The following is a 23,402-nucleotide window of genomic DNA, read 5'->3' on the forward strand; positions in this document are numbered from 1 at the left end:
ACTCTATTTAATCACTGAAAGCCTTTCCACAGATGAAATTTAGTGTCACAGCAACATAGCCTCAAGAGTGCTCGAATATATGTAGCTGCAAGAGACAGCAGTACAGACAAAGCTAGAGATCTTTGGTAATGTGCATCTAAATTCCAGTTAGGATTTGTGAGGTTTGTTTGTGTTGGTTTCGGTCTTTTTCTTTTGTGTGTTTGTATTTTAATATTTTTTCTTAATAAAACTGTTTTTTAAAAGAAATGTGGAACTTTAACCTTTGTAATATTTATCCTGCTTTTAACAGGCTGCCAGCTGACTTGTTGCTTTCATTTGGATTCTGTTAAAACTTGCTGATAGTGGGGTTTTTTTTGTTTTTGATGGATTATGTCATGCAGTAGCAAGGTAAAGCAAGACAGTTTCCCATTAAGAAGTTTGTGTGAGATATGCTTAGCTGTTTGAAATTCTCCTGCAGTTTAAGTTCCTCTGACAAGGATGCAAGTCTTCTTAACTGAGATCAGCTTTAATCTTTTAACCAATTCTGCTCCAGTACAAGCTGTCTGTTACTGTTCTTGGCAGAAGTGTAGATTACAAAATCTGTCCTTTAGGGATTTTCTTTTTACCAGTCTGTAAGCTCCATTGCATGCCTGCAGCATTCTAGATGTGGATTGTCTTCCACCTGAGGTCGCAGCAGCCTGGAAAACACTTACTCATTCAGTAGCACTTTTGGTATAGCACATTGTCTGCCAACTTGTTTGTATCCAGATTAATTGTTGGAAACCTGTTATGCTACAAAGGTGCTGCATTTTCTCTTAAGATAAACTAGTTACAGTTCCCTAACATAATTGCAACTGTTATTTTTTACATTGTAATACTTTCTGTACTGAGAATCACAAATTGCTGAAAATGTTATCTTGCTTCCTTTAATCCAAACAACTAAGATTTTTAGCAAGTTAGACTTCCACTGAATCCCTCTCTTTGACTACTTTCTCTGTTTTTTGTGAATTTCAAAATTAGTTATTAGAATTTTTGTAGAAAACATAGGAAAGACAGAAAATAGGTCAATATTTTAAACAATATGATTTGTTTACAATAGCCTATATGAAATACTGCTCTATGTAGTATAGAATTAACTTAATACTTTCTGCTCGTTTTGCATATCATATTCTTAAGATGATCTAAAACTTGCCTAATGATCAGACAACATACTTTTTTACTCTCTGAATTTGTTTTAGGAGCTCATACAACTCAGCAGTTGCACATGTCATTGTTTGCGTCTTGTTTTTTGCCAATATTAGCTCAGTGAGCAAGTTGCCTTTTCAACATGGAAACATGATTAAAACAAAGATTTTCCTGTTAGAGGCAATCTTTTCTGTCCCCTGTTTTTGTACAGCATTCTTAAAAACTTGTTTGTTTTAAAAACTTTAATCACATGGTGTGATTCTTGAGGCTGTCCTGTGCAGGGCCAGGAGCTGGACTTCAATGATCTTTGTGGGTCCCTTCCAACTCAGGATATTCTATGATTGTATATTTGACTGGCATTTTAAATCTGACTACAGGAAGGGTATAGAGTTTTGCATAGTGTTGCTTTTCTGCAATAAAAATGCTTGCAAAACTGAATCTATAGTTTATCATCTCAGAATAATATTAAAAAATTTGAATGGTTCATTAAACAGAATAGAAGGAAAAATGAAAGGAAAAATTAAAGGATGGGTATGGTGTATTTTAGCAAAGATACCCCGCCTTCTTCAGTCGTTTCAGTGCTAGCCAGTTCCTAACTCTAATCGTGTTTGCATTTTGCTTTCAGATAGTTGTGCTGTTTATTTCATGAGACATACCAATCTACATTGAAACTATCACAACTTCAATTTTTGACCAGAAAAGTTGCCTAATCAAAAAATGATGGCTGAAAAAAAATTAAGTCAGTGGCTGAGAGAATACACCAATGGCTGAGAAAATAGAAACGTTCATTGCAACACTCTCTGTTTGGGGGTGGGTATTGGAAAATTGTCATTGAGAAATGGTTTGTCCGTATTGCTGCTTGCCTAACTTTGTCCTGATTCCTTAAGGATTAATCACTGCCTCAGCAAGTCAGTGTTCTGGTTAGCTGTTTCTTCTTTGGTTGTTTTTGTGCCTGTTCATGCAAGAGAGAACAGCAAAATTGCTTACTTGCTAGTTTTCCGATGTGTCTTCTATTTTTTTCCCCCTCAAATTACACAATCTCAGTAGCATTTTACATTGTCATTGCAGTGTATGTCTAACAAGCTGGCCAGGAAGCTTTATGACCAGCCTTTTTCTGAAGGAGCAAGGAGGAGAGCTGAGTCCCACAGAGTTACCTTAGACTGTAAATGAACAATAAATTCCTGAACATATCTGAAATGTTTGTGCACAGTAGCATTTTAGACTGCAAATGCTGCTAATTGTGTATTTGTTAAATAAAATACAATCAGAATTTGTTTTTTACTTTCAGCTAAACCTGAAATCTATTGTGAATATTTTCTGGGTATATTGGTGTATGATACCATATGATGCCATATATGCTACATAGCTTCTATTGTATCTTGCCATATTTTCACCCTACTCATTTGTTATTACTACTCATTGTGGTGCCTCTGAAATTCTGATCATAGCATCCTTGGAGCAGAACTGTGGCCAAATATTTGTATAGTATGATTTGGAGAGATGCCTAATAAGTGGATAGAATTCTACACTCATAGGGTGCATGCTTCCCTCTGATGTCTGCGTAGTGCTTCTCATAATTTACACACTAAATTGTATGATGAATTAAGTAGAAGTAAAAATAAGAATTACAGTCCTGTCTAGAATAGGTTTTCTTACTCTGCGTGACTAAAGATTGGTACACCTGGATTATTTTTTTTAATGTATGTGCAATCAAAAGATTTCTTATTTTAAACATGTGAGCATGTTAGAACATTTAACACTCAAGTATTGATCATTTCTGTTAACTATATGAGCAAGTAGATTGTACTTGAGACATGTGGCTGATCATTTGGCTTTGAGGCTTTCTTACTACTTTATTACTTTTAATAAGACTTTGGATTCCTTTGTAAAAAAAAATCTTAAGCTGGTGGTCCTGCTAAGCTCTTGATCCTTCACCCTGCCTTTGTAAATACTAGCTTAACAACGGACAAGCACCTTTTTGAGCTTGCATTCATACCACATTGTTAATTCTACTCATAAATTAATGGGTAAAGAAAGCAGTTATTTCTGAAAATTTTAGCCTGTATTCTTTTTCAGTTAAAATGAACATATGAGAAGTCTTGGATAATTAATAGATAAAAGGTAGTACTTGCCTTAAAGCCTTCATCTGTAATAATTGGTTATATGAAGGTATACACTGAATGATATGTACTTGTGCTTGTCACTTGTGTGACAGCACTTTCTATAATTAGAACCACTAAATATGAGGTGGACATTTCTGTAAAATGTAGACTGCCAAATATAGTATAGCCAAGCAGTGGTGTAACTTATACCTGAGTTTCATGTTAGTTTTTGGATACCAGTTCAACAGAAAAATACTTTTGCTTCCAAAGACAACCATGCTATAAAAGTGTAAAACCTCTTAGTTTACATTTACCTTCTCTTTTCCTCTTTCTCTACGTACTCTCTTCCAGGGTTATCTTTTCAGGTCTCTTCAACAGATAATGACTGTATGCCCATGATAATGCCTACCTCAGCCTCGCTTAGCTTTCCACTACTTTTATAAAGACAGAACAAAGTAACAGAAAGTCACACAGATTTTAATATGCTAAACTTTCTGAAATCCCCTTTCAAATTCTTTGTTGAAGTTGCTTTTCATGTTATTTCTATCTACCACAACATAGGTAAGACTTTAATTCTGTATTTAACTGTTTTGAAGCTTTGATGTAAGATTGTCTAATAGGTTTTTTTAGAAATTATTGGTTCATTACATGTCTTCTTTATAAATGTTATTCTGTGGATTAAAAGAGACTTTGAGGAATGTGGTGGTAATTCAAAATAAAAGTAGCAAAAGGGTGTTGGTAAATCAGTATGTAAGGAAGTGTTCTTACATATATATGTGAAATATAGAGGAGTAGGTGCATGGACTACAGAGAATTCCAGTTCTCTAACTGTAAGGGATTTGATGCATTTCTGAAGTATTTACGCTAATTTGCTCTAAATACAAAAGGTAGTATAAATTACTGAGAGGTTTTGATAATTAAGAGAGCTACAAATCCTACAGGTAGAAATGGCTACAACTGTTTGTGGTGTTGATTTATTTTTTAAATGTTGCACTTACAAGCTACTAAGTAATTTACTCACAATGTTCAGGAGATCTTGCTCGCTGTTAATGTTGTCAGCATTGTAATGTGTGCAATAGGAAATGTTCATTCCATTACATATTTTTAAATGTCTTGTGTTTTTTAGGCCTAAAGACTGCCTCCGCTCTATTATGAAGAGAGTGAACCATAAAGATCCCCACGTTGCTATGCAAGCGTTAACAGTAAGTTCTTTTTAATGTAGTGATTTTTCTTGCTAAAAAGTTATATTGCAAAAAAATCTCTGAGTTTTAATCTTTCTTTCATTAGCTTCTAGGAGCATGTGTATCAAACTGTGGCAAAATCTTTCATTTAGAAGTCTGCTCAAGAGATTTTGCCAGTGAAGTAAGCAATGTGTTGAATAAGGTAATGTATTGCATTGATTTATACATTTCATCTGTAAGGGAAATCAGACAGAGAACTGGAGTAATCTGAAAGTGGAATGGAATCTACTTTTGGAGGACTGAAAAGGAGGGGGAAGGGAAGGAGAGAAGATTACTGTAAAGACTGTGGCTCGCAGAACTTCCTGAATGCCACTTCATACTAGTTAACATAGGTATTCTGTGTGGTGTGTTAATTTACAAATGAACTACTTTATTTTTACTTTAAATAACAGCAGTGAAACACTAAATACAAATATGGTGAAATGGAGATAATACAGGGCTTCTGTGCAACCTTATTTTACTTTATTTTGGGCCTAGCACACACTGTAGTGGTACAAATACAATGCTGATGTACTATTCTCCCTTTCTAATCGAATTGAGTGCAAAACTTGACTACAAAATAAAGTATATATATTTTATATAGACAGTAATATGCAATTACTTGAAATTAAGGTCAGATTCCTACATTATTTAAGCAATTTCTACTGTTCATGCAGGGTCATCCAAAAGTCTGTGAAAAGCTGAAAGCCCTTATGGTGGAATGGACTGATGAATTCAAGAATGACCCACAGCTCAGTTTAATATCTGCTATGATAAAAAATCTTAAGGAGCAAGGAGTTACTTTCCCAGCTATTGGTTCACAGGTATATTAGAATTTTGTGGTTCTCAAAGTGTGTCACAAATTCTTTTTATCCTCAGCTCTGTGTTTAACAGTTTGTACTTTTGAATTCTAGAATGTTTGGCAAACAAAATGAAAACTACCTTATCTTAATAAAATTTTTCTTTGAGGGATGAAGTGCTCTCAATTACTTTAGATTTTTATATAGCAGATTGTATTTTATATAGCATATATTTTTTAAATAGCAGATGAATACAAATCAAAATGGTGAACTTCATGCATTCTCAGTTTTTTGTTGGATTCATTTTTACATCTTTTACTTTTGTCTAGGCTGCTGAACAGGCAAAAGCAAGTCCAGCTCTGGTTGCCAAAGATCCTGGTACAGTAGCCACCAAAAAGGAAGAGGAGGATTTAGCTAAAGGTGAGTGCATTTGTTTGCTGACATGATGCATATTGATTTATTTAAACGCCCATCTGTACGTGTTACTAACCATTTCTTCAACACTTAACTCACCAAAGTCTATTTTGAAAGAGATCTGTGTCTCAAAAGCATATTCTTCATGAGTTTCATAATGTTTGTTTGTGTGTCCACCCTGTCCCTTCTTAAATATGATCCATTTTTTTTCTGCAAACTTGAGCTGAGTTAAATATGAGTGAAGCTTCTCTGCCTGGTCAAGCTTAATTGAAAATGACCCAGAAATGTGAAATTATTCAAGGAATGATAGGGAGAAAAAAAAAGGAAGGGTCAAATTTTTGCTTGTTTCAGCAAAAATCATTTTGTTAATTATGAATTAAGGAGGGACTTCACTGTGAAGATGACTAATGTCATCGGGTGTCTTCTTATTCCTGAAGATATTAAAACATTATCCTTGGCAGTCAGCTGTAGTGACCCTGCTTGAACAGTGGATTGGACAAGATGACTTCCAGAGGTGCCTTCCAACCTCAGCCAATCCATGTAAATCTGATTCTGTGAATCCAGACTAAAGGCTCCTGTCTAATGGAGAACCAGTGTGCACTGGAACAGCTGTATCTTTTTAATGTTTCAAGCAATATGGAAAAGTTCAACACGGTGTAAGATGTAAAGCAGGAATGTAAATATTTTAGATCAGTTCAAGGTTGTAACATTAATATAATAATAAAAAATGGATGACTTTACAGAGTTATTCCATTTGTGCTTAAAGGCTATTTATTCATCCTGCCCATGTTAGAACCCTCAGTAAATCCATAGGCAGAATTCTGCTCTCTCTTTGTTATTTATCATTAATTCTAAGAGAAAGACAGAAAGTCATTAAAATGCAACAGGAATAGAATTACACTAAAAGTTTTCACAGAATTAAATTTTCATACCCATCAACCCATTTTTATAGGGAATTTTCATCTGAATAACTCTTCTTTTGTAGCTATTGAGCTGTCACTAAAAGAACAAAGGCAACAGCAAACAACACTTTCCAGTTTGTATCCAAGCACCTCAAGCCTTTTAACAAACCACAAACACGAGGGCCGAAAGGTTCGTGCAATCTACGATTTTGAGGCTGCTGAAGATAACGAACTAACTTTTAAAGCTGGGGAACTTATAACTATCCTTGATGACAGGTAAGTTGTATAGAATGCCTACTACACCTATGTTAAACTGTAAAAATGAATTAGAAATAATTGTATCTTCTATGTAGAAGCATACCTTGGAATGCAATAAATGGAAATATATTTTTGTGTTAAATACTTTATTTTGTTATCTCCTAGGTTTTTTACAAACAAATGTATTTGCATAAAAATTCTTGTGCCAAGATTTCAGCATATATACAAATTATGTGCTAGTAATATAAAAGCCTTTACTGTACTATTTCTAGGAAAGTTCCATATGAGTATGGGGTTTTTAATGTATGGGGGCTTTATTATTTTTTTATCTTCAGTGATCCAAATTGGTGGAAAGGTGAAACTCATCAGGGTATAGGATTATTCCCATCTAATTTTGTAACAGCTGATCTTTCTGCTGAGCCTGAAATGAGTAAGTAACATTACGTTTATGTATATATGTTAAGCCCTGCCATGGCCCAGGGGTGATTTCCTTTCCCTTATGATGGAGTTCAGTTGCAAGTTAATGTGATAATTGAAGTAAAACTGAGGACCCCTTGCTATGCTCTCACAAACAACAGTCAGACCAAGGGTGCCCAAGCTGTCTTCTGCTGAAAAATGCTGCTGTCTACTGCTTTGTCAGCAGCTTCTTTGAGACTCATGGAATCACTCAATTGACATCTAGATAAATGTGGGAAACAGCAGCTTTTTTCCTAAATTGACTTTTTGTCCAGTTGAAGTAGTGCACATTTAATCGAGATGAAACTGAAGGCCTCATGGCAGATAGGACTTGGAGACAGATTACCAGTGTTCAAATAGTCCAAGAAGCCTACATACTGTGTGTACATACACGTGCATAGTGGACAGAGGGATTTTCTGTATACTACTTATTTACCTGTATCCATTTATATCCATCTAACCTACTTTAAACATTTAATAAAAGTATTAAATATTAGACAAGACTTCAAGATTCTAGAACTGATTTCTGCAAATCTTGTGGGCTTGCAAGATTAATCTCCTACGATCTCAACTTGGGGGTACTAGGAGTATGAGCAGGTGAGCAGAATTACATGCTGTAGCAGTCATTTGTGATATGTTAAGACTATCTAATAAGAGTGTATGATAAGAGTCGTATTTGGCTTTTTTGCTAAATATAGAGCTTTTTTGTTCTAGTCTCCACTACAGAGGAATGAGCTACTTTGCAGATAGTGTTTGCTGAATAAGGAATAGAGAAACTTGAGACCCTTCGATTCTGTACTTTGCTCTGGAGAAAAGAAGGCTGTTTGTCATAGATGATTTTACCAGTTTTATCTTAAACTTGACTTGCTAGCCCTATTGCTTCCAATCACTCTTTCTGAGTCTTTTATCCTGATAACTTTTTAATACGTATGTTATGTGCAGGGAGACTACGATAAAGCATTTACTTGCTGAAATGTGTTTCTGTTGATTTTGTGTGAACTCATGTGGGGTTTTCTTAAAAATGTGATTTACAGATAAAATTATTTAAGTCTGTGGCTTTCAAATGTCAACAAAATACTAATTTTTAAAATTTTCACAGTAGTAGTTTCAAATGCAAGGACCCAAGGCAATATACTAGCTATATAATATTTATGTCATTGCATATTTTTTCTTTTATACAATTAAATCTGGCTGTTTATCTTACAGTGAAAGCTGAGAAGAAAACTGTGCAGTTCAGTGATGAAGTTCAAGTAGAGACAATAGAACCTGAGCCAGAACCAGTTTATATTGATGAAGTAAGCATGGTAGAAGTACTGATTGGTACTAAATGCACTGATGGGACATTTAAATATGTGATGTTTAACCCTTTCATCCTGTACTTCAAAAATACAATAAAAAGAATGGGAAGAGAGGCTTCTTTAAAGTAATAATAAAAAAAAATCTGCAATATTCTAATTTGTTCAAGAGTCTTGAAGTTCTTAGGAATTTCTGAAACTGAATTTGGAACTGCATTCCATTTAGGGCCCTACTCCGGGATTGTACATCTGTTTACCTCCAAGCTAGAATCTTAGTGTTGAGTGGCACATCTACTTTCAAAGATATCCATCTTGACTGCTGTCTTAGATTTATTTCCAGTATAACCACCACTCTCTACCCTCAGACTTAAAGATCTCTTTCTATCTGAAAAGTCTGAGATTCTGTTGCTCTGTAATTAATATTTAGTAAGATATTTACAATCTCACTACAGTGATTCTGTAGGGTTTCTAGACACATTCAGTCCAAGAAGTTTTTCCCCTGCCTTTTATTTTTTTTAACCTTGACTTGGGTTCTGTCATTGTTTTTGAAATGAGAAATCAGTTACTGTCTTCTTAAAGTCCCATTTAAGTCCCACCTCAAAAACTCTTCTTCCCAGGAGATACTACTTTGTAATCTGCTGAAACAGATTATTTCAGGCCTGCCTTGAGGTGCCTTCCAGCTTTTGTTTTCTGTGAGTTCATTGCTGATTTTTGGTTTAGTGTCTTCTTTTGTTTTTAAATTCGCCACAGTATAATTTTTAAGGAAGTAGTTAATTTGACTTCTCCCCACCTTTCTGTGGTTTAAGGAGGACAAAACATGGTTTTATTTTCTACTTTTATACAACCTATATATCTCAGTCTGATAAAGGCTATTTATTTGACAGCGCTCAGCTAAAAAAGGATTAAAAATAATTTATGTGCAATTTTTCATTAACCACTATAGTTCACTCCAAGACACATTTTTGAAAGACTTTTTGCCTGTTTATTTTCTAACCTTTGATATTTTTATTATAAAAGGGTTGCACTTAAACTCCTTACTTGGGCTTGACTTCCTCTGAAATCAACCCTGAAATGCCTCCAAACATCATCTTAAAACACTTCCATACACATTGGTAATGATATGGCTCATGTACTGAATAGGCCTCATGCACTTAAAAAATGCTTTTCAATGAATTTGAAGTACTCTCTCAATGTATTCTGTCAAAACATTTTCACTAATCCCACTAGGTGGTGGTATTGCATATGTAATAACTAGGCTGGAAAAGTAGGAACTGCTCAGAAAATACTGTTTAGAAGGACTTTTAGGAATAAAGGGTATTCTGCACATTCCACTTGCTACCACTAATTTTTCTCATTTGGCTTTTCCTTGTTCAAGCATTTTCATTTCTGTAGAGTAGCATGTATCATTTGTATTTTCTTTAAGTTAGTCTAGATGATCCTCATGTGCCAAGAGATCAAAATGGCTGTTGTAAACAACTGCTTTAGTTTACTATCCTGAAAGTGCTAATTCCTTTGCTGCCACATTTGCCCTAATTATGTAATTTGTGTTCTAGGATAAAATGGACCAACTCTTGCAGATGTTACAAAGTGCTGATCCATCTGATGACCAGCCAGACCTCCCAGAATTGCTTCATCTTGAGGGTAACAAAAAAGAATGAGTTTTTTCATTGTTGTTTTCCTCTCTGGTAATTTTCTGTATCAACACAAATTGAAACTAAGCTGAAGTTACTTCAGCTTCATGTGCATGCAAGAAGCATGCCTGAGAAAAGTGCTTGAGCCATAATTATCTTCTCACTTCTTGTTTCCCACATCTAAGAGACCAAAGTGCAAAACATTAACTTAAAACAAGCCTACTTTCCTCTAAAGAAAGCTGTTTCCTATATTATTTTCCTTTTCAAGACACATGAATACTTAATTCAGTCATATTCATCCGCTATTTTTTTCCTTCATAGAGTAGCACGCATGAGTGGCGAAAGGAGTGTCAGGAAGATTCCATGAGAGGAAGCAGAAATACTGCCAAGGTTTAGAATAGACCTGTGGGTGTCCCACATGCTTTTCACTTGCATGTGTATTTCTGTAGGAGTTGTGTGTTAACAATACCTTATAGAGAGAATTTACCCTACTCTGAAAGAGTCAAATTGTTCAGACTGCCTCTTCACAGAGGTATTATAGATCGTTTTACCTAGGTTGATAGATGCACCAAAATTTTTGGAATGGAATTTGGAAAAGGAAGAAAGGAAACTTCCTGATTATGAGACAGAACATAGGCTTAAATTGACAATTCAGAGGGTACCAGACTTTGGTAAGAAAATGGCAGTTTCTACATCTATCTAGAAGTTAATAATTAAAAAATGTGTAGGTTTGTAAACTTTTAGGTATCTCTCACATTTCCACACCCATCTGGTTTATCATGCCTGTAAATGAAACCTGTTTTAGGAAAACTCACATCAGTGACATGCCTGCACATATTCTAGTTCCACTGAAACTAAAGAGAGGCGAAAAGAAACATGACCGGTTTTATTCTTTCAAGTCCCAAATATAGCTATAGAGGCTGTTGTCTAAGAAGCAGATTGCCTGTATCTGGTCCAGGACAGAGGCAAAGAAACTAAAGGTATGCTTGTCAACCAGCCTACAGATATGGCTTACTTTAGGAGTTGCTTCAAAATGCATTGTGAGATCATAAAAGCAATGCTCAATTTTATATCAAACCATGAGACTTAGAATGAAAGCAGTATTCTTAGAATCTGAAAGCAGTAATGTGGTCAGATGGTTGCTCCCCAGCTACCTGCAACAGCACGTGCCAAACATATGGCTACATATAGTTCCACAATGCCAATTCAAGATTACCTGCTCTACACTTAAGTAGGCTTTGGTGAACTACTGTTTTTGGCATAGATTCTGAAAATTTTGCTATAGATGTGTTTTAAATCCTTGGTTCCTACCAGTGGTGGCAGATGCTGATCAACATTTGACAGAAAAACCACTTCATTTTCTTCTGCCATCCTCATGTCCAGTCACAAATGTCTTTGAATTGGAGAGCTCATCCTAACATGTTCAGGAGCCCAGGGTTTGTGGTTGGCAGCAGAGCAGTCATCATGTTAACAGACATCTAAACAATCCTTGTCATGCCTTTTGCCACACTTCATGCTATACATAAAAGTAGGCAGAACTTTGACAGGTTTTACATCTTCCCCCAGCATTTCTGCCAACGTATTACTGATCCCAGGTTCAAAGAAGCAGATGGGTACCTCTCCTACAACTCCTCTTTCACCTGGAGTTGCCTTCAAGGAACTCAGTAATGATGTCCTTTCATGCATCATGGCTCAGACATTTTCAGGGCCTTCTGCATTTCTAATATCCCAAATTTCCCTTTTGGCTTCCATATCTGTTTATTTTACGTTTGACAAACTCTGCCTTTCTGCTAATTAACCATGGTTTGCTTGGCAGTTAGATGAGCCCCGTGTCCTTGTGCTGAAAGGAGGCATGGGGTGCATTTTTGCTTATTTTAATGCCTTTGCATTCTGCTTCTGGTAAGCTTTTGTGTTGCTTTTTGCACATTAATGGTTTGAAAAAGCCCCCTTCCCCCAGTTGGGATTCTAGTGAGAGCCATGTGCTGTTAATGTCTTTGATGTGCAGATGATTGAATCATTGCAACCAGTTTTCTCCTTCATTGTTTTCATAGATAGTCTTTTTGTAGTAAAGTTAGATGAGCACATGGTCTAGGTTGCAGTTGCAAATCTTCTTCCTTGAAGACAAGATCACTTTTCAATTTACTTGAATCTTTTTATGCAAAATTGTTTCAGTTTTGTACTTCCTGCCTGTTAAATGTGTTTTGTTTCACTTCATTTATTTTTATTTTAAAATATGCTTTTAAAATTGCTGAAAACTTCAGCTGTCTTAAATTGTTAATGACACTACCTCTGTTACTAAAAATTTTTTGACATACAGATTATAGTAACGAACTAAAACCAAATTGGGCTAGCATCTATTTCTATCTGATTTTTTTTTAATTAATCTCCAACTTTGCAGGATGGAAGTGTTTATTACTCTGATATATTTTAACTTCTTTCTATTCTAGCAATGTGCCACCAGATGGGACCTCTCATAGATGAAAAATTGGAGGATATAGACAGGTAAAAAAAAAAAACAAAACATGTGCTTTGACCCAAATTAAAATTCATTCTTAGAAATACCAGAGTTGTTACCTGGTAATATCCTAATTTCTTTGAATGCTGGCAAAGAAAATAGTTGTATTTATTAGTAGTTTCTCTGAGAAGAGGTCTGAAGACTTTTTTCCCATAGTCACATAATAATTTATAGTGTTTTACCATTTAATTCTTTGGCACTTGTCAGGCATCACTTCACAATAAGAATATGTTACTTAACACACCTCATGAAATTTCTCTGTATTATCTGTCCTGTACTAAAGTTATTTAAATTGTAGAATGAACTGTAAAATATATTTTCTAGGAAACATTCAGAACTTTCAGAGCTCAATGTTAAAGCAATGGAGGCTCTTTCTTTGTATAACAAATTGATGAATGAGGACCCAATGTATTCCATGTATGCAAAACTACAAAACCAGCAGTATTACATGCAGTCATCTGGTGTTTCTGGCTCTCAGGTATGGATGTAAACTTTTAACAGCCATTGACCTTATCAAGTTCACACTGACTGAGCAGTGTTTTCTCTCAGTTTTTTGCACAGTATGTGAAAAAAATAAAAGTGTTTGTTTTCAGCTACAAGCTTTGGATAATCTCCTTTTGTGGGTTTTAACACTTCTAGTTTTTTTCTGTTTGGTCCCTTTTGATCAAGGAAAAAGCCCATCCTGGGCTTTAAGTTGCACATAAAATGCAAAAGTAAAACTGCCAGGGTTTTGTATAGTGGGCCAAAGAAAATAAACAACCCAAGGAGTAAAATGTCTCCTCTATCTACTCATAGATAAGTCAACGTAAATATGCTGCTATGAAAGAATTACCATCTTTAACTTCAGTAATTTAAATGCTAAATGCTCTTCACTGATATTAAAAAAAAAAAAAGGAAACTAAAAGATTTGAGAGGATGTCTTTAAGTTCTGAAGTCAGATATTAAATAGCAAATCTTCTTGTATTTTAATTCTAATATTGCTTTATTTAATTTCCTAGGTTTATCCGGGGCAAACTCAAGGTAATGCGTATCTGGTGGCAGGGAGTGCACAGATGGGCCATATTCAAGGTTACAATCTTCCTCCAGAGCAGCTCCCTTCTCTCAGCCAAGGCACAGTTACTCCATCTGCCAGCTCAGTACTGCCTGGTCAGCCTGCACAGACGTCTTACACAAAGTAATTTTAAATATTTTTCTATTCAAATTTAAATCAATTTAAACAGAAAGGAATACAGATAATATTTAAAGGAGACTTATTTTTTTAATTACAGATGTATAACTATAAACACAACTGAAAGATACTTCAGTGCAATCATTTCCAGAGTGCTTTTTATTGGTGTCGTGTATTTGGTAAAAATTCCTGACAAACTTCTAAGTCTTCTATCATTTTTATAATTTTATTTTGTCTTTAATTTTCTATATACAAAATACGTAATTTATATAGGTCTATGCTTTTTGTATGAAAAATAGAGAAAATTATACAGACATGATTTAGTAGTAGTAGTAGTAACTTTTAATATACTTTTAATGATGAAGATTATCTGCTGCTCTGGCTGGCTCTGCATAATTTCTGAGAGTGTATATTCTACTGTTCCTTTGTCAAATATCTTACCACAGAAGAATGAGGAGAATTTTCCTCATTTTGGGAAAGAAGTGAATGGGCTATGAATACTTACTAAAGCTTATACAGCTTGCGCAGATAAAGAAGCTAAAAGGGGCATTCTACATGGGGTAGAGGGCCGAAGATGCTGAGTTTTGGTTAAGCTTACCTGTATTGTGAAAAAGTTTGTGGGTTTTTGTTAGTTGGTTTTTGTCTGGTTTTTGGTTTTTTCTTGTTTTTGTTTACTCCCTGTGGAAAGTAATTTTATTCTAAAAAGTTGGGAGAGACATCCATCTTGAGTCATTAATGTTTGTTAGTCTTTGTCCCCAAAGTTACTTATTTGGGGTGGTAAAGCATGATAAAGCGAGTTTCTGCATATTCACCAGACTTGTTTTGCTTTTTAAAACAGTTTGTTGGGTTTTGGTTTTCATCATGAACAGAATGGAAGATGGTATTCCATGTTGCACCTTAAAATAAAACAGAAGTACAGAATCATGATCTAATTTTAAATCCATGGGAGGTGTCTATTGCATGTTTAAATCTTTTTGATTTGATTGTTTGAGTTTTAATGGGAATACTCATTGGGTACAGTTTTAAATATGCAATGTGTCCGGAGTTAGAAGGTTTTTGTGTGTATAAATAGAATAACTGAAGAAACGATAAGGTTTTGCTGTTCTGTTGGTAAATTGTTTGGCAATTCAACTTTAAACATTTTTTCTCTCTTCTTGTTTTTTTTCAGTGCAATGGTTGGTTCTGTTGCTGGAAGTACCTACTCTAACCAGGCTTCAGTGTATAGTCCACCACCTGGTACTGTTGATGTTGCTGCTTATCAGAATGCTGGAACTAATATGTCCCAGGTGCCAAACTATAACTTAGCACCTACAGCTCTGCCACAGACAGCAGGCAGTCAGCAAGCACCTCCACAACAGCCACAGCCTCCACCACCTCAACAACCACAGCATAGTTACTCACAGAAGGCTCTGCTATAGGATCCAGGACTTCTGATTCCTAATCTTCTTTAACCTCTGCTAAAGGCAGTTGGCGATTCTATGAGTTTGTTCATTTAATCTCTTAAACTTTGTTTATCCTCAGCTTAGGAATCTCTCTTGATGAACAAGTTCAATTTGCACTGACTTTTTAGGGGTTTTTTTCTTTAATTTTGCGGAGGAACTGATATATTTAGGAAATTTAATTCCTTTTAAAATGCCTAAAAATTGGTACAAGATTATTTATGTATGGTTAAATTGGCTAGTTTGTGAAAACTCAACCATTGCAAACTGTTGTGGCATATATGTTATGTACATATAGTGTGTGATTGCAGTAGTGCCCATTTTGTATAACTATGGTGGTCATGTGAATATATTTAACACAATGTTTAAAAATAATTTCTTTACTGTTTTATTTTAATCATGAACTGACAACCTCATATTTCATAGTTTTGTCTAGTTTTAAGACAGATGCAATGTCTTTTTCCAATGCAGGAAAAACAGTAATTCTGCATATCATGGTTACAATTACAAGCTAAGGTCTATGTATAAATTTACAAACTTACCTAAGTTTCACTACTTCTTGAATTGAACACATGTGTATCATGACTATTAGATAGCTTATCTACCAAAGTAAACTTGTTAACTGGTAAATTATTTGGGGGGATAACAGCAAATTATGATTCTGCTTCAGACGTAATTAATAACTTAAAACTACTATTCAGAGGCTGCTAAACATATCATGGGACCATGAAACAGATCAGGATCTTGCATTTTATCATGAGAAGCATGTAATTTATTTTTCCAAGTTGTTTTTTAAAATGAGAACAAGAACTGTATTCTGTGTGTTGGTAGAGATTACACCAAAGACAGAGGAATTGATTTGAAAGAGAAACAATGGAGTTTTAAACTGGAACACACAACATGAATTACACTATTTTATTTAAGTCTTCTTAATTAGAACATGGAGAATTATGGACATGTAAATCACTTTGCTGAACAAACCTTCAGGGCTTCGTTTTCTCTCTTGTGGCCTTGCTTAGCAATTTGTTCTGTTTACTGTTCTAACACAAACACTTCTGCCTTAAATGTCTGTTTCAATTTCCAGTTGTACCATTTGAGTTTATTAGCCCTTCTGTAGTTTGAATAGTTTATGAAGCATCTCATTTAAATCCACTTTTAGGTTACTTTAAATTCTCTTCTGCAGCAACCTGCATTAGCCTGTTTTAAACCCTTGTGTAACTCGGTAACTTAGCCACGTGGCTCTGTCAAGCCTGATATTTTCTTTCTGTGGATGAGGTGCTGCAAAAGAAACATGGTAATGGAAGGCAGCATTTCAGGTGTGCTTGAGCAGAGTTTCTTGTACAAAGACTGTTGTTACTTTGCATTTGTATTCCATCTGGTAATGCATCCTGGTTTCATCTTTTCCAGCAACTCTTAATTCCACTAGAGCAATACTAGATGGCTTCAACATCAGATCTGTTTTTAGTCTTGTGTGTATGTCAGAAGTTGTTTGTTTTTTGTACTATATTTTAGTGTGAATTAAATGTTGCAATTGTACATTATACTATAAAATGAGCTCTGTTATCCCATATACTCCTGCATCTGTTCACAGTTACCTAACATGCCTTTGTTTCACTATTTTAATTGACATCAGCGTTTTGCCAGATTCTTTCAGCTGACTACTTTGCGTAACATCTGACTGGGGTGGTTACAAAACGTGCCCATGGTTAATCTATTCCAGTTGGGGGATGTTCTAGCCAGCTGGTTGATCTAATGCCAGTATTTTCGCATATTTGTTTTCTCTAAAATTTTGAAGCATCCTCGCAAACTGTCATTAATTATTGCAGTACTTGGTGTCATCACAAAAGCCTGTGGAATTTGAAAGGAAATGCTAAAGAAAAAATAATAATCCGACATACTGTGTCATAGATAACTTTTTATGGATTGAAGAAGTGATGTTTTTAGAAAGGACTTTTAGTATAATATAGTGTTCTCTGTATGCATTAGGTATCTTATTCCAAAATCAGATATACAATGTGTATAGAAATGTATAATTTATACACAAAAGTGAAAATAATTTTTTATTCCATAGTTCTTAGTCCCTGATTCAAGGAGAAACTTGAAGCATCAAGATAGTCTTGCTGATATTGGCTGTTGTGTTCTTAGATTGTCACATATTGTGTCACATGTTCCCTAATAAGGTTTCTGTGGAACTTCTGTACAGAAATGACCCAGAAAAATACATTTTGTTAGTAATTTGTCATTGTTTTTAAAATTTTTGAAGTCTTTTCTTGATATACAGAAATGCTAGTTCCTGGTTTCTCATTTGAACAATGAAACCTTATGTGTATTGTAATTTTTCTGCTCTCCAACTTGCTTATTTTGGCCATTCATCCATTTTTATGAAAATTTAAATCATCTTCCATTTATATTCATTATGAGAAGAAATACCACTTGCTAAAGTTCAATGCCCCTCTAAATTCAATATAATGAAAGTTGTGAAGAAAGATGGACACTTTCTATTTTCCTTCAAACCTTTATTAAAGTCACTGCTCTAAAGTATGTCCTGTACCAGACTGGGAATTTTAGTTGAATTGAATCAGAATTCAATGTCTACAACTGGTGGAGTAGGTCACTATAATTTTAGGTTCTGAGTCTTAGTGTTTCTGTTGCAACCTACATTTTCCATTTCATGTGCAATTTTCAGATTAAATTGAATTTGGAGCTGTATTATCTCATGTTGGTTTCTCTTATCAGAAAATGTCTTCCTGCTTGGTGTGCCCTGTATGCTCAATACTCTGAAGTGATGCCTTCTCCTATTTTGCTAGATGCTGTCATTGCATGAATTCCTTCAGTCAACCTCTCATACTGTCTCTGATACCTTAGAAATTATACTTCAGTTCACCTTCTCTCTGCTGGTTTGGTATCGTGAATCTGGAGATGCCACTGCTGGTGCTTCTCTGCCATGATTTATTCTCAGATTCCTTGTTTATGCATTGTTTGGACCAAATTCATTTATGTTCTACCTTACTATGGTATTGAACACTGAAATGTTAGTAACGGGAAAGTACACGTACAGCTACTGTGGGGGAAAGCTTTTTAGCAATTAAATAAAGTGTCAGAATGTAAACTGTTCGAAAGTAAGGAATCTTTGGAAATGTTATTCATGTTCCAATAGAAGACCTGATTTATGAATGTCTTGTTTCTTTACATGTAAATTATTGATTTAAGGCTAAAATATGTTCAAGATATTTTGTATAACCCTTTTTTACTTAACTATGTCTTTAAGGAATACAAAAATACTAATTAACTTCAGAAGGGGTATTTCAGTGGCTTGGTTAGCATGAACTGGAGTAAACTCTGGAAAGTGCCTTCTGTGCATTTCACTTCTATAAGCAAAATTTTTAAGCCATGTGTATCATCTCTATTGATGTGGGCATAACAAAGGTGTCAAGATTTACTGTAAAACATCCCAGGAAATATACAGGGGCAGTATGTTAAAATTTTCTGTACTGATGTCACAGCAGTGTGTTCTAGAGTGTGCAGCTGCAGAAGCAGTCACAACGTTTTTGCCCACCTCTGTTTAGTAACTGGTGCTGTGGAGATGTGTCTGTAATGTCACTGGCCAAACCACATAGAGACAGCAGTAAAAAGGAGCAAAACATAAGAATTCCTGCATGCTTCTCAACAGGTGTGGAGCAGCATACTGCCCTCACGGTACAGTTACTGCTCATGAATTTTGAGGCAGGGGGAACTGAAATAAAGTTGAACTTCAGAAAATTCTGCCAGATTGCAAATGGTTAGATGTAAAAGAGCAAGATTTGCTTTTAATGCCATGTACATATTTTGCTGATCAAATCTAGGCTGCTACTGTAGTTCTCTGATTTCGTCTAGATGGCAGGAACATCAGATTTACAGTGGAGAACTGCTTAATACCTCATTCTCCTTTTTTTTTAGTATTTTCTCTAATATCACTTACTTTATTTTTCACTCATATTTCAAAGATATCTGCAGTCTTTATATACAAAGGTCTTAACCTTATTCCTTCTCTGCTGGGGTTCACAGAATGAAAAAGGACATTTCTAGTTAGAGCAGCTACACTGGCACTTTGAATTACACAACTGCACCTTTGGAGAACATGTAAGTATCTGTTTTGAAGAACAAGGGAACATAATTTTTCTGGTTAAAATCTGGAAGGAGATATTTTAAAAGAAAAAAGTAGAATAAAAGTTACAAAAAGCCTCCATTGCCAACAGCAGGCAGAATCATTTTTTACTCTGTTATTCAATCTTAGTAAAGCTGATCAACTCCACACTACAGCTACTCCTTTCTCATTTTCAGCTCCAGTGAAGAATATTGACCTGATACATACACTGTCCAACACCATAGGAAAACATGGAGAAGGCCTTGACATTTGAGCTTTTTGCCTCGATATGTAAAAAAACTATGTACATGTTTGAATTCTTAAATTGAAAATTGTTTCTTAAATTAGGATGGTTGTGTTTAAAAACATTCCATTTGCTACTATGTAAATTGCAGATCTAAAGTTCCCTTTTCATGCTGCTGCCTTGGCAAAAAGGTGGTAGGAGTTTTTGTTCTAACCTGCATGTTCTTCTGGAATCCAAAAAATTTTTGTCTTTGTCATGAAAAAGAAAAACCTGCTGCAGTCTGCTTTGGTTTTAATAAAGTGTACACAGTAGCGTTTTTGTTTGGCTTTGTTTGTTTTAATACTCCCTTTGATGTTGGCACATGTATATATTTAGATATACTGCACTGTTGTACAACAATTGTTTTAGTAAATAACACTATTTGTAAAAACTGTTAATTGTTTTTGGTATGAGTGCAAGATATTAAAGTTGGAGTATTTAGTGCATTATGTTGCAAAGTCAATTTATAAATTTTATGAAAGAATAATTTGGAAAGGACTTTTGCTGCTACTTAAATTTTCTGATTTCAGATGGGGTAGAGGTGGGGTTTTGGTTGTTCTGGTTGGGGGTGATTTGTGGTTTTTTGTTTTTGTTTGATGCTTACACATAAATTACATTATTTTTTATAAAAATCTGCTTATTTTAAGTATGCTGCATGTCCTCTATCTTTTGGTAAATACAGCATGAATATTTTCAAGGGATTTTAAAGAACAAATGGAAACAACTGTGTCTGTGCTGTCTAATATACATATTTGGTTACAGATGAATAAGCAGATACTATGGTAGCTTGATGGTTAATTTACACAGTCATTTCACAGTTAATTCCATTTCTGATGACAGCAGTACAAAGTAATATTGTAGTAGAACCACCAGTAGAACCTGGTGGTTTGATGGATGTGAAGGGAGTTGAAGATCAGGCTAACACCTGGCTTATGAACCCTAAAATGCTGTCAGAATTGAAACTTAATAAAACTGACAGCTTTATGCTGTGTTCTTAAAACAACATTATGCATAAATTTCTAGTGTAAACCAGTGTAGACACCATGGGACTTTGGGAACAGTGGGCAGCAGTATCTGTTTGGCCTGTTCTTCGGGTCTCTTCCTAAAAATGTGAGCTAAACCCCTTAGGACAAAGGTTATGTGGATTGTAGGTTAGTTCAGTAGGATAATTTGTGTCTTTCAAGAGAATATCTATTCAGCTGACAGAATTAAAAGTCCTGCAGATTGTGTAGAAATGAAACTTGTTCTGTTTTGGAGCAGGGAGGGGGAATTAATATTGAGTTTGCTTTACTGCCTGTCTCTTAGATGGAAAGCATTTCTGTTGAGATGCCTATGATGAAAATACAGTTGGGTTTTTTTGTAGTATTTAAAGTTTATTGCAAAATCTGTTGCCATGAATCTGGGCAAGAGGTAATATAAGCATCAGTCTGTATTTAAGGGGGTGAAACCCACTCTTAAACTTTTGAAGAACTGGTTCATGTATAATCTCTCCTCATAGCACTCACTTCGTGTCACATTTATGAAGCTGGAGACCTTAATGAATTGTCTTACTACTGTATCTGGTTTTTGAAATCTTATTCTACTCTGTTGCAGGATAAAGGTTTTTCTTTCTCACAGTGTTCGTAAATTTAAGTTTCTATTTTAAGTGAAGTGTGGTTTTGTTGATACTGATTGTGATCTATGTTTTACGTGGGAAATGAGAATTAAGCCATTATGAGAGAACATGTGGGAGAACTTCTGATTAAGGCTGATCTGCGTTTTTAAAACTTCCCATCAACCCTGGGAGTGTACATGGGCAGCATGTGGTAATGCAGATAATCACATAGGGCTAAAAAAGGCAAATACGTATTTTGAATTACAGGTTTAGAGCATCTTCAGTATACAATCTCCTGATACAAAATATAAGGAACATGGTCATCGTTGCCCCTAATATTTTGCTTCGACTTTGCTTAACCGTGTTAAGCATGGGCTTTGAGTCCTCACATATGCACCTTTGATTGCTAACAACAGTGCAGCTCGGTGCCTACGCCCCTTGTTCCCAGGCTTGGTGACATCTACCACCTTAGCAGTTGTGCTTCGGTGCCTTGTAGAGGTGCAGGATCCAGCAGGAACGTGGCAGGTGCTTGGTGGAGCCTGTCATCAGTGGGACACTGCTCAATAGCACACACTCTTTGACTGGTCACTGCCTCTGTTTACCACTTCCTGGCTACAGGAAGCACACATATCAAGGAATGGAACCCTTCAATATATACATACCTGGACCACTCAATTTTATACTACAACAGTTTTGAAGCTTGATTTACTAACAAGGCTCTGCTACTGAAATCACACTGCAATCTATTTCTAGCCAGTTGTGATGGCTTTCCCCTGTTGACTCATGCATCCTCAGGTATTTGTGGATTATGCAGATGTGTTTTATTTTGCAGTCTATGTGTCAGACTGTCCCAATTTACTGTGCTTCTCAAAGGAGTGTGAATATTTAGATCCCTTGGTTTTAATGGCTTTTAGACTTGTGAAAATTTCCCCAAATTAGTCTTTTCTTTGCCTGTCATAGCTGATGCTGCAGAATGGTTAGGCAAATCCTTCAGCAAAAATCATGTGACCTGATAAGCATAGGTAATACAATGATTTTCATAAAAATACATTGGTTTACATAAGAACAAATGGAAGTCTTGTCTCAGTGAATGGCAGAGAAGTCATGGTTCTCTGAACCTGAGTTTGAACACAGGGTCAGTACCAAGCATCTCACTGAAATGTGCTATTGAAACTTTCAAATAAGTTGGGTGGGTTTTTTTCAGAGAAATCATGGGTGCTGTCTAAAAGACTCTTGTTTGGGGTGTGTTTGTTCAGAGAACTCTTTCCTCCTGGTGGGGTGAGGCAAAATAAATAGTGAAGAATTTTTTGCTTTATTCAAGTCCACAACCTCGCTTTGTAGCTGATTTCTGGCAGATTCTGTGGAATCATGATTTATATTATCTGATTGTGTGGCTAATGACACTCCACTATATCCACTAGGATATAGCATTAGTAATTTTTAAAGCTCTTCCTGCTCACTTAACTGTAAAGTAGGTGATTTTAATTTAGTAGTTTATTTTACTAAGCTTGTTCTCTCAAAACAGACATGCTTTCTACTCTTGAGCACTTCTTCTCTTCTGGATAATCAAGGCTTGCTGTAAATGTTGGCTGTTCCTTCCAAAGTTTCGGAGTCCCACTGATCACTTCTGAGGGCAGCTATTTGTCCTAGTTGCTCAGACTAGTTCCTAATTGCCTCTTCCAAAAACTAGACTCCTTGAGTGTGTCCATCCCTGAGGCTCAAATTGACACCAGATTTGTTCCCAAGCTTTCTTTATTCAAGACAGACAGTAGTAGCATGAAATAATTTTGTGTATCTATGAACAGCACTGAGTTGAGCAGCATTCAGTGGGATCCTGTACTGCAGGAGCAATGCAGAGTCCAAATCCCAGCTCTCCTGTATATATATTCAATCAGTCCCATGTACTATATATATTTCCTAATGGTTATCTCCTTTCATATGCTTTCTCATATTTGATCTTATAGCAAGCATGCTCAGAAATACTAATGGTTAATCATAAATATAATTAATTTCCTATATACACATACATCCAGCCTTT

General features: G+C 35.4%; 1 protein-coding gene across 2 annotated transcripts in view; it reads left to right on the forward strand.

Moving 5' to 3' along the window:
• STAM (signal transducing adaptor molecule) overlaps window positions 1-20,216 on the forward strand; it is a 34,983-nt gene extending 14,767 nt beyond the window's left edge. The window contains exons 2-14 of one of the 2 annotated variants that reach the window (XM_032113552.1): window positions 1,790-1,974; window positions 4,393-4,468; window positions 4,554-4,649; window positions 5,164-5,310; window positions 5,616-5,706; window positions 6,686-6,878; window positions 7,196-7,290; window positions 8,523-8,611; window positions 10,165-10,252; window positions 12,690-12,744; window positions 13,082-13,235; window positions 13,756-13,931; window positions 15,094-20,216. In XM_032113552.1, coding sequence (XP_031969443.1) covers window positions 1,928-1,974; window positions 4,393-4,468; window positions 4,554-4,649; window positions 5,164-5,310; window positions 5,616-5,706; window positions 6,686-6,878; window positions 7,196-7,290; window positions 8,523-8,611; window positions 10,165-10,252; window positions 12,690-12,744; window positions 13,082-13,235; window positions 13,756-13,931; window positions 15,094-15,343 — 1,557 coding nt within the window. In that variant the 5' untranslated portion in view covers window positions 1,790-1,927 and the 3' untranslated portion in view covers window positions 15,344-20,216. The remainder of the gene's footprint in view (window positions 1-1,789; window positions 1,975-4,392; window positions 4,469-4,553; window positions 4,650-5,163; window positions 5,311-5,615; window positions 5,707-6,685; window positions 6,879-7,195; window positions 7,291-8,522; window positions 8,612-10,164; window positions 10,253-12,689; window positions 12,745-13,081; window positions 13,236-13,755; window positions 13,932-15,093) is intronic. The other variant, XM_032113544.1, reaches the window with a different exon arrangement.
• The last annotated feature ends 3,186 nt before the right edge of the window (window positions 20,217-23,402 follow it).

This window comes from Corvus moneduloides, chromosome 1 (assembly GCF_009650955.1).
Source record: "Corvus moneduloides isolate bCorMon1 chromosome 1, bCorMon1.pri, whole genome shotgun sequence".
In the NCBI taxonomy this organism is placed as follows: Eukaryota; Metazoa; Chordata; class Aves; order Passeriformes; family Corvidae; genus Corvus; species Corvus moneduloides.